This window comes from Lampris incognitus, chromosome 14 (genome assembly GCF_029633865.1).
Source record: "Lampris incognitus isolate fLamInc1 chromosome 14, fLamInc1.hap2, whole genome shotgun sequence".
Classification (NCBI taxonomy): Eukaryota; Metazoa; Chordata; class Actinopteri; order Lampriformes; family Lampridae; genus Lampris; species Lampris incognitus.
Genome location: NC_079224.1, coordinates 47,525,778 through 47,542,049, shown reverse-complemented (window position 1 = coordinate 47,542,049; position 16,272 = coordinate 47,525,778). Strand labels below are relative to the sequence as shown.

At 47.9% G+C, this 16,272-nt stretch overlaps 1 protein-coding gene across 3 annotated transcripts in view; it reads left to right on the top strand.

Annotated features, from left to right (window-relative positions):
• The window catches only part of smg7 (SMG7 nonsense mediated mRNA decay factor), a 37,834-nt gene extending 22,021 nt beyond the window's left edge, over window positions 1-15,813 (top strand). The window contains exons 14-24 of one of the 3 annotated variants that reach the window (XM_056292559.1): window positions 1,346-1,577; window positions 2,068-2,259; window positions 2,490-2,631; window positions 3,252-3,640; window positions 6,094-6,456; window positions 7,296-7,445; window positions 8,969-9,052; window positions 9,629-9,782; window positions 10,711-10,881; window positions 11,157-11,317; window positions 13,536-15,813. In XM_056292559.1, the coding sequence (XP_056148534.1) occupies window positions 1,346-1,577; window positions 2,068-2,259; window positions 2,490-2,631; window positions 3,252-3,640; window positions 6,094-6,456; window positions 7,296-7,445; window positions 8,969-9,052; window positions 9,629-9,782; window positions 10,711-10,881; window positions 11,157-11,317; window positions 13,536-13,649 (2,152 nt within the window). In that variant the 3' untranslated portion in view covers window positions 13,650-15,813. The remainder of the gene's footprint in view (window positions 1-1,345; window positions 1,578-2,067; window positions 2,260-2,489; window positions 2,632-3,251; window positions 3,641-6,093; window positions 6,457-7,295; window positions 7,446-8,968; window positions 9,053-9,628; window positions 9,783-10,710; window positions 10,882-11,156; window positions 11,318-13,535) is intronic. The other 2 variants (XM_056292558.1, XM_056292557.1) reach the window with 2 other exon arrangements.
• Window positions 15,814-16,272: the final 459 nt, after the last annotated feature.

Below are 16,272 nucleotides of genomic sequence, written 5' to 3'. Positions count from 1 at the left end.
AAGGGTCCTGTTTGTGGACATCACTGGTGTTGAATTGTGTTGAACGGTGTTGATGGTCCATTGTCCCAGATATCCTCCATTCCAAACTCACCCGGCTCACTGTACCATGACCCCACCTGCCAGTTGATTGAAAACTTTCTGACAGACAGGAGGCAGCTGGTGAGGCTGAGGAAAATCACATCCAGCACCCGGACCATCAGCAATGTGCCCCCCCCCCCAGGGATGTGTGCTCTCCCCTCTACTCTTCTCCCACTACACAAATGACTGCACCTCAGGTAACCTGTCTGTTAAAACTCCTGAAGTTTGCGGACAACACAACCATCATTGGCCTTATCCGGGATGGTGACGAATCTGCATACAGATGGGAGGTTGATCAGCTGGCCCTCTGGTGCGGTCATAACAACTTGGAGCTGAACACACTCAAAACAGTGGAGATGACAGTGGACTTCATGAGGAGTCCCCCAATACTGTTTCCCCTCACCATACTCAACAGCATGGTGTCTACGGTGAAAACCTACAGATTTCTTGGTTCCACAATCTCCCAGGACCTAAGGTGGGCATCCAACATAGACACAATCATCAAAAAGGCCCAGCAGAGGATGTACTTTCTCCACCAGCTCAAGAAATTCAACCTGCCTCAGGAACTGCTGGTTCAATTCTACACTGCAGTAATCCAGTCTGTCCTCTGCACATCCATCACTGTCTGGTTTGGATCGGCCACCAAACAGGACAGGGACAGACTACAACGGAAAGTTAAGTCTGCAAAGAAAATTATTGGTGCTAACCTGCCCTCCCTATACACCTCCAGACTCAGGAAACGGGCAGGCAACATCACTGCAGACCCATCACACCCTGGTCACAACCTGTTCAAACTCTTCCCCAAAACAACCAGATATAAAAACAGTTTCTTTCCATGGGCTGTCATTCAAATGAACGCTTAACACTGTCAATAAATCCAACCATGTTGTATATACTCTACTGTACATATACTTTACTGTACGTGTTGTATATACTGTACTGTCCATTGTACGTATACTGGTACACTGTGTTATGTACATCTACCTCAGACATGTATGTAAGTAACCTACTAACATCTATTTCAGCATCTCTGATATTTTCTCTGAACCATTGCACTTAATCACCTCTTATTTCGCCTGTATAAGTCAATGCTTGTGTCTATATCTGAAGATTGTTGTGTTGTTATTCTATGTTAAGTACACTGAGAGAGCCACGAAACCAGTCACATTCCATGTATGGGCAAACCTACATGGTCAACAAACGTGATTCTGATTCTAAAGTTCATTTGTCTCTTACTTTCGCTTTGTTTCTGTCTTTCTCTGTCCAGGCTGATCCAGTGTAGGCTGAGTGAGGAAGGTCTGCTCCTCTTCATCACTGACATCCCTGAGCAGGCCATAGAGGAGCCACAGGAAAAGGAGGCGCCAGTCCTTCAGGAGTCCTCCAATGGCGAGCAGATGCCCAACGACAGCCACAACACGGGCCTCAAGTCAGTGCTGTCGGCTGGGAAGAGCCAGAACTCTGGGCTGGATTACACCGAGCGGCCTGTGGTCACCTTCAAGGTGGGGAAGACAGTTTATAAGACTTTCACAGATGCTTCCAAGCACTCCTCAATTTACCATTTGTTGATATTAGCGATTAAGATATGAAGTGAGAAAAACACAAGAGTCTGTAGTTTGAGTTTCTGTCCTAGTGCAGATACCCCATTTCTTTGTTAAACTTAACATTAAATAATGAGAGCGAGCTAAGTGTACGAGATGGTCGAAATGAATAAGTCCAAAAAGTAAGCTAGAAATCAATGAAGACAGTAAGTCTGTGTGATTTTATTCAGATGTCACCGGGCCCAGTTGGTAAGATTGGAGCAGTCTGAGATGGATGGCTGAGATCCAGCCATCCATCCATTATCCAAACCGCTTATCCTGCTCGGGGTCGTGGCATGCTGGAGCCCACCCCAGAAGTCATTGGGCGGCAGTCTGAGATGACCTGATTAATTAAACTTTATCGGTGTGGTCACATGATCACATGCTGTTTTTCGGGTGTTCTTGCCTCCAGGAGAACATCAAACCCCGGGAGCAGAGCCGTGAGCCTACACGCAACCACCACCAGAAGGACACAGGCAAGGAGCGCCGCGACTTCTTAAAAGGCAACGGTGCTGCTGGGAAAGGAGAGCCAAAGAGAGACGGCAAGAGGAAGAGTGAGGTGAAGAAGAGCAGCCACGAGAAAACTGCTGATGCTGGGAAACAGGTAGAGGATGGGATTCTACTGGATTTGAAGATTCTGACTAATAGAAGAGAGACATTGATGATATAAAGTGTTTTTTTTTCACAGTAATTAATTTGAAAATATATTCAAATGTACCGTTCAATAGCTGTTTGAATGCTGCTCTCTACTGTTCAATTTTCAATGTACAATGTGAATAACAACTAAAAATTAAAACAGAAATGCAGCTCACTGACTGATCTGTCATTATACAGCTGAAAGCCCAGGCAGAGCTGAGGAAGACTCCGGTCTCTGAGGCAAGGAAGACTCCAGTCACTCAAACCCAGACCACCTGCTCCTCCCAGTTCATTCCAATACATCATCCAGGAGCCTTCCCACCCCTGCCAAGCCGACCTGGTACACACACACACACACACACACACATATACACACACACACACACACACACACACACACACTCTCTCTCTGTCTCTCTCCCCTCTCTCTTTTTTCAGAAATACAAACACACTTTTGTACATATATCACTATTCAGACACGTATACACATATGAACACACACAAACATCCCATTATATGTTATCACTCCAGATAGAAAGGCATTATTGGCAGCAGCTGGTGGAGGTTTGGTTTGTATCTGTTTCTGTAACACCGGGTCGGGGCTTGACTCATTGTTGGACTCAAACAGATGGAGAGAACAGTCAGACCTGTTCTTCTGTAAGCTGTAGCATACTCATACAATTTAACATAACCATGAACATAATACTGCTACTGGAATGAATGAGGGGCTAAACTAATTGTTATCCAAACAGAACTATGGAGGATCAATTAAAACTAATCCCTTTATCTGGGCAATGTTGGCCTGCTTTGCCCCAGCCAGGTTCAGTCTGGTTTAGCTTGGTTCAGAAACAGACAGATCCTGACCAGTGGAGACAAACTGAAGGTCAACACCACACATACAGAGATGTGCAGGGATCAAAAGACCAGTTTTGATATTTGTTCTGACTGGTTCCTGGACAGGTTTCCCTCCCCCGGCCTATGTCCTTCCTCCTCCTGTGGCATTCCCAGGGCTGCAGGTGAACCCTGGCTTCACCTTCTCCACGGGCGTCTCAGTCCCCGGGCCCTTCCTCCAGCCTGGAACCCACACCCAGACCGGCTCAAAGCAGTCTCACATCCCCTACAGCCAGCAGAGGCCCTCTGGACCAGGGCCAGGGCAGGGTCCCTCCGGACCAGGGCCAATGAGCCAGAGCCAGCAGCCCCAGAGCCAGCCTCCCTCCCAGCAGGCCCTGCAGCAGTCGGTCCAGCTGCAGGTCCAGGCACTGTCCCAGCAGCAGCAACAGTCTCCCACCAAGCCTGTCCAGCAGGTCCCCATGGGGAAGAGCCCTCCCCACCTCCCAGGCCTACAGCAGGTGGGTTTGATCACTTGACCGCTAGGAGGTTAAAAAAAGGTCCATATGTTGAGATTGCATCCTTTAGCGCATGCATACGTATATATAATATCTCATGGTAGTCTGTGGTTTAATACAACAGTGCATCTGCCTTTGTCTGTCGGAAGGATGATGATGTTATTGTCCTTACTGAGGGTCGTGAGAGCTTTCCTCTCATCTCTACTGATGTTGGGTTGGCGGCGCCTTTGCATTGCTGAGGCAGGCTGAAACTTTTGTCCGCAGTTACTCCGCTTCTGGGTTCGCGATGTTGTTTTTAGGGATCGCCTGGGTGAGTTGTCTGTCAGACAGATTCTTCACCCACTTGTCCACATCGCCGGTGTGTGTTCGGCATCCGTCTCTCTGTCTGCCGTCGAGGGCGTCCGTTGTCTGCCGATGTCTGTGGCATGCAGTAAGTAGGTCGAACTTCTTTTGCTGCCTGGCTTTCGACTTTTCGTGTTGGGCAAGACAAGCGTTCTCTGTGAACTCAATCACACGTTGGAAAGTGGTCTCCTCTAGATGTGACGTGAGTCTCTGTTGGATCTGCTCCTCTTTGGCTTTCAAAGCATTGATGGTAAAATTAGTTTGTCTAACCTGGTTGTTCAACAGCTGGCTCTGTGCCTTCTGTTAACTCGGTGGCCCTTGACCAAAGATTGAATTTGCAGGCTCTTAGGTGTAATCCTGCTCTGTCTGCCCCTGAGGCTGAATCTCAGGTGGTTCCTGTAGTCTGCCATCTTATGCGCGGTTTGCTCGTACTCACGTACAAGATTAAGAGTTTAAGGCAGTCCTCGCTGAAACGAGTCAAAATGTCTTTATGCATTTGGGGATTGCCAGTTCAAATCTCCGTGTTGCCTCCGGCTTGGTCGGGCGTCCCTACAGACACAATTGGTCGTGTCTGCGAGTGGGAAGCCGGATGTGGGTTTGTGTCCTGGTCGCTGCACAAACGCCTCCTCTGGTCAGTCAGGGTGCCTGTTCGGGGGGGAGGGGGAACTGGGGGGAATAGTGTGGTCCTCCCACGCGCTACGTCCCCCTGGTGAAACTCCTCACTGTCAGGTGAAAAGAAGCGGCGGGAGACTCTACATGTGTCGGAGGAGGCATGTGGTAGTCTGCAGCCCTCCCTGGATCGGCAGAGGGGGTGGAGCAGAGACCCGGACGGCTCAGAAGAGTGGGGTAATTGGCCGGAAACAATTGGGAAGAAAAAGGGGGGGGACCCCCCTCCCCCTAAAAGAAAAAAAGAAAAGTATTTCAGGGATGGGGTTAGGATGGGTGTCAACACTCCCACGCCTCAGCGACATGTTTGTCTGCAGCCCTCCCCGGATCAGCAGAGGGGGTGGAGCAGTGACCGGGACGGCTCAGAAGAGTGGGGTAATTGGCCGGATACAAAAAAGTCTATGCATTTTTTTCCTCTAGGTTGCAGTTAAAACACGGTGTTGCATATTCTTCTCGCTGCCCAATGTAAGTCACATGTACGCGGCTGTAATCAGGTTCTCCAGCATGTTAATGTGTTAAGAAAATAAATACAGGGTTAGACCAAAATGGTCACATAGCAGACCTTTTCTTTTTGGAAATTGCAAGTTCATATTGGTGGCATTCGTGCTAGGGTCTGCTAAGGAGGCTGCACATCTGCGGAATGACAGGCAAAACGTTTTTGTTAGGTAGATATTTTAGCTTGAGCTCTGCATATTAACAACTTTTTCTTCCATATTTCCCATTCAGTCGACCTGGGCACTGCGCAGAAGTCTTATGAGGGCAGGAAAAACACTGGTTTTTCTGTCCATGTGTGCGTGTGGCTGTCTGTTGCTTATCTCAGACACTACTGGGCCTGTCAGCCTAATCATTTTTGTGCACGGTTATGACTGTATGGTCAAGGACCTCTCATGGTTGCAGTGATTCAGAATCTTTGAAAAACCTGTTTTAAATAGTTGTAATCGAGTGCTAACTCCTCAGGTGGCAGTGCCTCTGTATTTTCCCTTCTTCCAGTGGGCGGAAAAAGGAGGGGTTTGTTGCCAAGTCCGAGCACCGGAGAAGGGGAGATGCACTCTTGTAGTTTCAGCAGCGTTTTAGGGACACAGAAAAATTCTCACGATTATCGCTGCTAATGAAAAATGATCCCTACCACACATACAATATAGAAAATCCTGAGTGGAAGAATATTTTTCACCCTCACCAATATAGTTCTCTCACCACCCACAGGACACACCATTACACCCTTGACTTCATTTGAAACAAATCTCTAATTATCTTCACTGGGACAAAACTTAATTAAACTGTTGGCTATTAGCTTATACAGTGTTTAAGGTCTCCAGCATCAGAAATGTCTAGTATTGCACTTTTGGGAACATTGTTGTAAAGACAGACTTCGATGCCCTTCTGTTGCACTTTGACCTTGAGGAGAGGTCAAGGTCATGTGATCAGTCTGCTTCTCCTCTGCGGCCCAGCAGTACATGCAGGTTCAGGAGGGCTCGGGTCCGCTGTGGAGCCAGGCCCAGGCCTCTCTGCAGAAGATGCCCCCTATGCAGATGACTGTCAAACAGCCCCAGCAGCAGCCATACTACCTGCCCACCCAGGACCCCCTCAAACTCTACGAGCACCAGCTCCAAACAGTCTCCATGCAGGGTCCCCCTCCTCCCACCGCCCAACCCCAGCCTCCGCTCTCCAGCATGGACAAGAAGATGAAGTACCCAGATGTGAAGATGCAGGACTTCTACTGGGAGCCCTCCTACCGGATGGGAAAGCGAATACCACCGGGTGGCTTCTGTCCAGACCAGGAGTCCTCCGGGTCTAGAGGGCCTCCATTTGAGGTGAGGTCTTTATTCTGGACCACTGCTCTTTTATTCTGTTCTGTTTCTGTCTGATTTGGTCTTTTTCCATCTCTCTGCCTCCTCGGTCCCTTCTGAACACAAAGGGCTGGTCTAGCTCCATGGGGTTAGAGGTCAGGGGTCAGGGCACCTTGGGCTTGGGTCCATGAGGCCCCACAGCTCGCGCGCACACACACACACACGCACACACACATGCATGCATGCTCACAGACAGACACACACACACACACAGACATACAGGCAGACGGACAGGGAGTCTCTAGCTGCAGTGGTGGTTAGTCATGGAGACGTCGCCTGTGGTTCTGAACAATTAATTTCAAAATGGCAGTGTTTTAATCGTGTGGGTGGGGGGTGCAGTTGCATCCTATACTACCCGTAGAGCTGTTGATTTCTCACACAGCTGGTAGATAAATCTGGGGCTCGTAGACCAGGGAGATCTCAATTAATAGTATTTGCTTGGCTGGGCATGTTTTGAATACAGGGTTCTGGTGAAATCCTTGTCTGGTTCACAGTTCTGACTGCTACAGTGTGGCATCGAACTCCTGCTGGGTTCCCCTTGCTAAACACTGATCTTGCTCTGCACTCACAGCAGTGTAGGGCGCTGGGGGTAAAGCTGTAGGCTAACTGAGTAATGGATGGGGTGGGGATTGGTCAACACTATTAGAGCCCAACCAAACTGTGACATGTTATTTTTCAGCTCGCCAGCCTCTGTTTTCTGCCTAATTTCTCCTCTTTCCACCTGTCTTACTGCCCTGTCTTTTCTTTCTTTCTTTCCTGTTTTCCCCCTACTCTTCCTCTCTTCCTGCTTCATCTCTCACCAGGACAACAAGAGCTCGCCTCTCCTGCCTCCAGACCTGTTAAAAACTCTAGCACATTTGGAGGAGGAGGAGGAGCTGCTCTTTACTAAGCCTCCTGATCTGTACCAGGCCTTGGCTGGCTCTCTTAGCTCTGCTCCTGGACCAAACAGATTTGTATGTAGTCTAAACCCTACCCCCCACCCCCACCCCACCATACCCCTACCTAAACACCGTCCGAGTCTGTTCCTGTCCTCTCGGTCTCCAACCTGCTCTTGAAAATACTCTGTCTCCAGCCTTAAGTTTGGGAATTCCAAAAGAAGTCTGGACAATTGGGCAAAATATTCTCCTTCACCCCCTCCTCATATGATTTGTTGTGAACAACTGGAGACCCTTTAGAATAATCTTTATTTGTAGAGCATTTTTTAAAACAACTTTTACAAAGTGCTTTACAAAACAGAAGTGCATTAAATGTAAATTCAGAATAAACTCATGATGAGAGGAATTAGGCGTTGAGTTGGTGTACTTTAAAGAGGACAGCAAGAGTGCAACAAAACAAAAACAAAATAAACAGATGGGCTATCTTAATGCCGTTCTATCAAACGATTTTGAGTAACATGGAACATTCTCTCACACCAGTTTGAGGGGCACAGAGTCCAGTACAGCACTGTGACGTTTTGTGGAAGTGCTGAGAATTAAAGTGGAGAGACACTTGTGGAATATAACTACCAGCACAACAGCCAGCATCACTACCCTGCACACCTCCATTTTACAATAGCTTCGGTTTAGATGACGTCACTCTGCCTGGAGGACGGTGTGAAGAGATCGTCCTCCAGTGCAGTCAGTCCAGGAACATCTTCAAACCCTCATAAAATAAGAGCCCTTGGGCGTCCGGGTAGCGTAGCGGTCTATTCCATTGCCTACCAACATGGGGATCGCCGGTTCGAATCCCCCTGTTACCTCTGGCTTGGTCGGGCGTCACTACAGACACAATTGGCCGTGTCTGCGGGTGGGAAGCCGGATGTGGGTATGTGTCCTGGTCGCTGCACTAGCGCCTCCTCTGGTCGGTCGGGGTGCCTGTTCAGTGGAGAGGGGGGCTGGGGGGAATAGCTTGATCCTCCCAGTGCTACGTCCCCCTGGTGAAACTCCTCACTGTCAGGTGAAAAGAAGCAGCTGGCGACTCCACATGTATGGGAGGAGGCATGTGGTAGTCTGCAGCCTTCCCCCGATCAGCAGAGGAGGTGGAGCAGAGACCGGGACGGCTCGGGAAGAGTGAGCTAATTGGCCAAGTACGATTGGGGAGAAAGGGGGGGGTAAATAAGTAAATAAACAAGAGGCCTTAAGAGTACAAACGGAAGTCAGTGGTAATATCGTTTCTGAAATGTATGGGTGAGATGCTGCCATCTTAATTATTCACCATGACATCAGCCAGCCAGGTTGCTGTCACTGGATTATTCCAGGTCTTCAGACACTGAGGAGGTCAGAGTCAGAGACTAATCATTCAATTTACAGTCCATGGTGGCTGCTACGCTTCATTTTGTTTATGGGATAACTTACCCATCTTACCTTGTAACCTGCTGGTAGAGGAGAGCAATTTCTCTGGAGGACCAATGCCTTGCACATGCCTTAATGAAATAAATTAAAAGGAACAAAACAAACCCGAATTTAATTTGATGACATTTTCTCTCCTTGTCCTGCAGCTGCCCAATCAGTCCAGGATGGAGAGCTCCGAGGTAATCAGCCAGTCATCTTCTCTCCTGCCTTTATCTGGCTTCTCCTTACAGGTCAGTGTACTGCCAAGACCTGCCCACACACTTGACGCACATTTACACTGAAACCCCTGAATCTACAGAAGGTACAGTGGTCAGGTGTGGTAGCTGCAATTCCATCAAACTACTTACCTGCACAGTTTGAAGTTGTGAGTAAAAAACTTTATGGAATCACCAAAACGTCAAATCAAAACATGACACTTTTTCATTTTTATTTTTTTAAATTTTCTAAATTTTCTAAATTAAATTAAAATTTTTATTTATTTTATTTTATTAATGTGTCTGCAGTTTCTGTAAAGTCTGGTAATTTTTATCAGCTTTTCTAGTTTCCTGTGGAATGTGTTAATTGAAACACACTGTTGTTTTGGCCTTACTTTCCAGAAGTTTGCTTTAAATTCGTTTAACATTGTGTTGGAAACATGGCTTTTGACACACGGGGGCAGCAGTTTACAGAGTCAAAGATGGACACGGATCGTCTACAGCAGAGTGTAGACAGACGGTCTGATCAGTGTTCACATTCACCCCAAAACCAGCGTTCTGAATATCGGTGTGTACCTGGTCTGTAATGTGTGTGTGTGTCCATGTGTGTAGGAGAACTACCAGAATAACAGCATCTTCAGCCAAGCCTACGGGAAAAACATACCACCCAGCACCAAGCCTGATGTTCCCATGATGCACCAGGAGCCCTCCCTCTACTCTCTGTTTGAAGGGACTCCCTGGTCCCCTTCCCTGCCTGCCAGCTCAGGTGTGTCTGGCCCCTCCCCTTCGCTGCAGTCCACGCTTTAAAAGCTCCGCCTTTGTTAATCTGTGATCGCAAATCCAAGCCACGCCCACTAACAAATCCCTGTCTCCGGTGTAACGTTGACATTCATGATCTGTGGCGCAGTGGTTAGCGTGGTCGCCTCACAGCAAGAAGGTCCTGGGTTCGAGCCCCTTGGGGGTCGTCCCGGGTCGTCCTCTGTGTGGAGTTTGCATGTTCTCCCCGTGTCTGCGTGGGTTTCCTCCGGGGGCAACGGTTTCCTCCCACAGTCCAAACACATGTAGGTCAGGTGAATCGGCCGTACTACATTGTCCCTAGGTGTGTGTGTGTTTGTGTGTGTGTGTGTGTGTGTGTGTGTGTGTGTGTGTGTGTGTGTGTGTGTGTGTGTGTGTGTGTGATGGCCTGGCGGCCTGTCCAGGGTGTCTCCCCGCCCGCCTGCCGGCCAATGACTGCAGGGATAGGCTCCAGCATCCCCGCGACCCTGAAAGCAGGATAAGCGGGTTGAATAATGGATGGATGGAAGAATGTGGTGTGGTGGTAACTGAAGATAAAAATAACATTTTATTTATTTATTTTTTTAAATTCAAATGATTTCAGAAATGCATTTCCTTCAGAAAGTAGAACTCTGATTGTCTGTGCAGATTTTGTGGCGTTACAACGTGAAGACAAAAAATATTAAACTGGATTTTCATTCTTTACACTAATCTTCACTCATTAAGTTCAAGTGTCGTGATTTTTTCAAATTTACAAATTAATTAAATCAAGAAAAAAGATGAGACAAAGTGTGTCCACAGTGCAAACACTGCCAGACCAACACGTCTCCAACAATAAAAACAAACAAACAAACAAATGGCATTTGTACCAAACCCGTCCCAGAGTTCTCAGTCTAACCCGTGTTGTGTTTCCATGGCAGACCACTCTACACCAGCGAGCCAGTCCCCCCACTCCTCCAACCCCAGCAGCCTGCCCTCCTCTCCCCCCACACACAATCACGGCTCCGTGCCCTTCTCCAACTTCGGGCCTATAGGCACTCCGGACAGCAGGGACCGCAGGCTGGTCGACCGCTGGAAGGCCGACAAGACAGGTTAGTTGATACTAAACAGCTAGTTAGCTGCCAGTGACCACCAGTAGTAGACTGGGGTTGTACTGGTCAGCTCCCAGTAACCAGTGGTAGTAGACCGTGGTTGTAGTGGTCATCTCCTAATGACGGTCAGTAGAGAACTGTGGTTATACTGGGCAGTGCCTGGTGTTTTGAAAAATCCTGTCTGGATTAAAAAGTCTAAAAAGCGATTCACGTTAGAGTTTTATTGAAGAAATATGTTTAGAGTGTTGCTAAACCATCTGACGTGGTTGTGTTAGGAGGAGTGAGCGGGTTCGGGTTGGATTACCTGCCAGCAGCAGCATCATCGGCAGCCTCTGACACCAGCTGGCACCAGAGCGGACCGGCCAGCAACTCCTGGACTGCCCAGGACACGCCCATGGAGGAGTCCAGTTCCACGGTTCTGCTAGACAGTCTGAAGGTAACGCCAGGACCCAGGGTGTTCTCAGAACCTGCAGGGTGTGGGAGGTTAACTGGATGAAAGAAACAATCTTGAGACTTAAAATGAGAACAACAGTATAGTTCAACTCTCACTAAATCTCATCTAACTCTCATGAAAGAAACCATCATGAGGAAGGGAGCAGGACCACAGCACCCTGGTGGTACATGAAATAAATGTCACTGTGTGCAAAGGACGATCATGAGTGATAGAGAAGTAACAGAGAGGGCAGGATGATGGATGATAGAGAGGTAACAGAGAGGGCAGGATGATGGATGATAGAGAGGTAACAGAGGGTAGGATGATGGATGATAGAGAAGTAACAGAGAGGGCAGGATGATGGATGATAGAGAGGTAACAGAGAGGGCAGGATGATGGATGATAGAGAGGTAACAGAGGGTAGGATGATGGATGATAGAGAAGTAACAGAGAGGGCAGGATGATGGATGATAGAGAGGTAACAGAGAGGGAAGGATGATGGATGATAGAGAGGTAACAGAGAGGGAAGGATGATGGATGATAGAGAGGGAACAGAGGGTAGGATGATGGATGATAGAGAAGTAACAGAGAGGGCAGGATGATGGATGATAGAGAAGTAACAGAGAGGGAAGGATGATGGATGATACAGAGGTAACAGAGGGTAGGATGATGGATGATAGAGAAGTAACAGAGAGGGCAGGATGATGGATGATAGAGAGGTAACAGAGAGGGAAGGATGATGGATGATAGAGAGGTAACAGAGGGTAGGATGATGGATGATAGAGAGGGAACAGAGAGGGAAGGATGATGGATGATAGAGAGGTAACAGAGAGGGTAGGATGATAGAGAAGTAACAGAGAGGGCAGGATGATGGATGATAGAGAGGTAACAGAGAGGGAAGGATGATGGATGATAGAGAGGTAACAGAGAGGGAAGGATGATGGATGATAGAGAGGTAACAGAGAGGGAAGGATGATGGATGATAGAGAGGGAACAGAGAGGGAAGGATGATGGATGATAGAGAGGTAACAGAGAGGGAAGGATGATGGACGATAGAGAGGTAACAGAGAGGGAAGGATGATGGATGATAGAGAGGTAACAGGGAGGGAAAGATGATGGATGATAGAGAAGTAACAGAGGGGGAAGGATGATGGATGATAGAGAGGTAACAGAGAGGGAAGGATGATGGATGATAGAGAGGTAACAGAGAGGGAAGGATGATGGATGATAGAGAAGTAACAGAGAGGGCAGGATGATGGATGATAGAGAGGTAACAGAGGGTAGGCTGATGGATGATAGAGAGGTAACAGAGAGGGCAGGATGATGGATGATAGAGAAGTAACAGAGAGGGCAGGATGATGGATGATAGAGAGGTAACAGAGGGTAGGATGATGGATGATAGAGAGGTAACAGAGAGGGAAGGATGATGGATGATAGAGAGGTAACAGAGAGGGAAGGATGATGGATGATAGAGAAGTAACAGAGGGCAGGATGCTCATGGTGTTCTTTTCCTTGATTGGGTAGTTTGGTTTCATATGTTACCATAGATACTATCCTAATGTCTTACACCTAATAGATGCTGTTATTGTCTTCTCACCTTCATGAAGTTTGCACTGAGTTTATGTTCCCTTAGATCTGACACGTCAACCTTTCTTAATTGTTTGCCTGTTCTAGAAAGTGTTGGTTCATCTAGCTAATGTGTGTTATGATGTCAGTGGACGAGCGCTCCTGAACAGTGGTGTGTCTTGACTGGATTCACGATCACGTCATCGCAAACACAAGAACGTTTCCATTTGGCTTGTTGTTCTTTTATGCAGTGATTTGGGCAATAAAGATATTTTTTTGTCTGAAGTACCAGATACACATACACTTTCACAACCAGGACTACATGATGGTAGTACAATGTTGTGGTAATTACTAGTAACTTACAAATTACAGTGTGCAATTGAAACTGATGTTTTTTTGAAATATGTTGTGAACATCAGCAAAATCTCTTTATCTGGTTTACTGTAGGAACTGTAAAGTCTTTTTCCTAAGCGCTAAATGATTTCACACAGCAAAATGCCAACAAGGAGAGTATCTGCACGTATTTTACCTTGCTCTATGTCGGTGGAAATGTTTGTCAGAGCAGCAGACTTGTATGTGGCCTTTCCATCATTGTAGAAGCAACCTGTTGATGACCCATAACCTGTCCTGGTTTCTGCTCCCCATCTCTCCTCAGTCCATCTGGTCCAGCTCCATGATGCAGCCGGGCCCCTCGGCCCTGGAGCAGCTCCTCATGCAGCAGAAGCAGAAGCAGCAGAGGGGCCACGGTACCATGAACCCGCCTCACTGAACGGCACCGGTGCTGGCTGGGAAAGCACTTGTAATCCGAGACGTCCAAACCACCAGGAAATGGAGGAAAGAAGTTGATGAGGAAGGCGAGCTCCAACATAAACGGGAATTGAGCGGTGAACGGTGGAGACCGCCCCCGGCTGAACAAGGAGGGGTGCTGCACCCCCCAACACACAGACACACACACACACACTTCCTCTTCAATCTATGGCGCCGCCCGGTGATAGGGAGGGTGCGTGATCTTCACACCCCCCTCCCCTCTTTATGGACAGACCCCACACCTCCAGAGCTCCTCTCCTCTCTGGGAGAACTTTCATTTTGGAAAAACGTCGCCACACGACTTCCTGGAATCGTCTGTTTGCTTTCGATAGGGAGCTTCCTTTAGCAACCGTGTGGATGTGAGGGAAGCATTTTGGCGTTGCTGATGTGCTGGTGGGAGAGAGATAAGAGAGAGGGAAGGTGGCATGGTGGTTCTACTACAGGGGACGACAAGGCGGACCTTTCTTAAGGTCAGCTCTGGCAAAAATAAGACTGATCTTTATGATCTTCAATCATTGTCATTATCTTGGCGGAGGAGGAGGAGGAGGAGGAGGGCTCTTAGTAGCTGATTGGTTGAATGAAGGAATGTGTGGCAAACAGTTACACGTTGCCACAGTTCGTGACGTTTTCCTCTGACTTGGCTCTGCACAGATCCGTCTTTTGGGGCGAGAAATGGCGGAAGCAAACGGCGGCCCTGGAAGGTTTGAGAGCATCTGCAGATGTCTCTTCATCTGTGTCCAGGCCCAAACATGAGGGAACTGCCTGCTCACGTCATGGTGCAGGAACACACGTGGAAATGGAATTAAAAAAAGAACCTTAATGATGGCATCATCAGCTAAACTATAAAATCAATTCTGTATTTTGTGGTTTGTTAGTAGCAGTTTTAGCGTCACTGAACTATGGGGTAAATATATCCGATAGTTTCCTGCTTAAGGGAGGAAATCCTTCATTTTTTAGCCTCCCATCCTGCCTTGTCCCCTTCTGCCCCCCTTCTTTGAATTAAGAGGAGAAAATTCAGCAGTACCTTGCTAGCTTAACCTGCATTAACTGTTCTGTTCATGTTCTGCCTTTTTTAACAGTTTTACTGTGCCTGCTTACTGTCGCTTACTGACTGCTACCTATTCCTCTCACGGTTGGTGCAGAACATCAGGGCTTAGTGGAGCGGAGCTGACGGCAGCTCAGAGAATGTGATCCGACAGCCTGCTGTTCAACAACCACGGTGACATTCACTCACAGCTGGCCATTAAATACGAAGCTTGATTCTGGTTCCGTTAAATCTTTACTGTCGTTCGTTCCCTGGCCAGTTGAGTTGCCCGGTGGTAGTCCTGTAGCGGGTACTAACTAACCTACAACTACTAACCTGCTTACCGGTGTCTCTGTTAATGACTAGCCCTGACTGTCATTCCACCCTTTGAGAAAACCAGTTGTTTCTTCAGTGTCAGCACCTGCTGAGATAGGGCCCGTTAGAGAAACACGGGGCAACAACCAGCCAGACAACCAGTCCGGAGGCTCTGTTCTAGAAGGTTCCGGGTTCACCCTTCGGTTCCCTCTTTGAAACCCTTTAGTATGAGACATGACAAGCCTCTTTTTATTTCTCTATCCAGGACATTTTATTAAAGCTGACTTCTGATGACGTGTCTACCTTCCCTGTTACTGTGCTTTCCTTGTTGCATTTACTAATGTATTTGAAAAACAAACACGAGATGTACATTGACGTGAATGAGAAGAGAGGTCCTGCAAGGACTGTTCTGTTGGCTTTCCTGTCTGTTCAGCACGGGCTTCTGACTGGGACTGTTAAAAACTGGTTCTGAATGTGGAACAGGCCACCGCTGGAGCGAAGGAGCCCTTCTTAACCACTGTGAACTAGTGAATGGGATGCGTTTGGGGTGCTGACGGTCAGGGACGTTTTGGGCTGAGCTCGAGCGCTTGTCCCGTTGGCACACACTGTATTCTGACGGACAGATGGGCTTTACAGAGCGGTTCGTTCGGGGGTTTCCTGGTGGCTCTGGTCAGGTGGTTCTGGGGTAGGGAGTGTTGGGTTCTTGTGTTCTGGGCTTTTGTATTTGACTCCATCAGAGCCAGAGGAATCAGTCTTTAATAAACGTAAACCGTGTTCTCCCTTCAAACTGTGTCCTGAGTTTACTTTCTGTCTGGTCATTGACAACCACAGGGGGCAGCACTGAGTTTGCACAGTTCCATCCATCCATCCATTCAGTATCCAAACCGCTCATCCTGCTGTTAGGGTCGCGGGGATGCTGGAGCCTATCCCAACAGTCATTGGGCGGCAGGCGGGGAGACACCCTGGACAGGCCGCTAGGCCATCAAGTCTGGGGGTCAAACAACAACAGAACTGGTCAGCCGGTCTGGCTCGTGTTTTAAAATGTAGGAGTGTGTGTGTGTGTGTGTGTGTGGGGGGGGGGGGGTCTTTATTTCAATCAGTATCACTCACTAACCCCTGAAATGTACTAGTCATATTTGCTGATCACGAGTCATATATTTATAATCATAATATGCTATTTATCAGTCACATTTAATATTCATGAAATGTACTCCTGATTTATTTCCTAGTTATGCTTCAGAGCGGC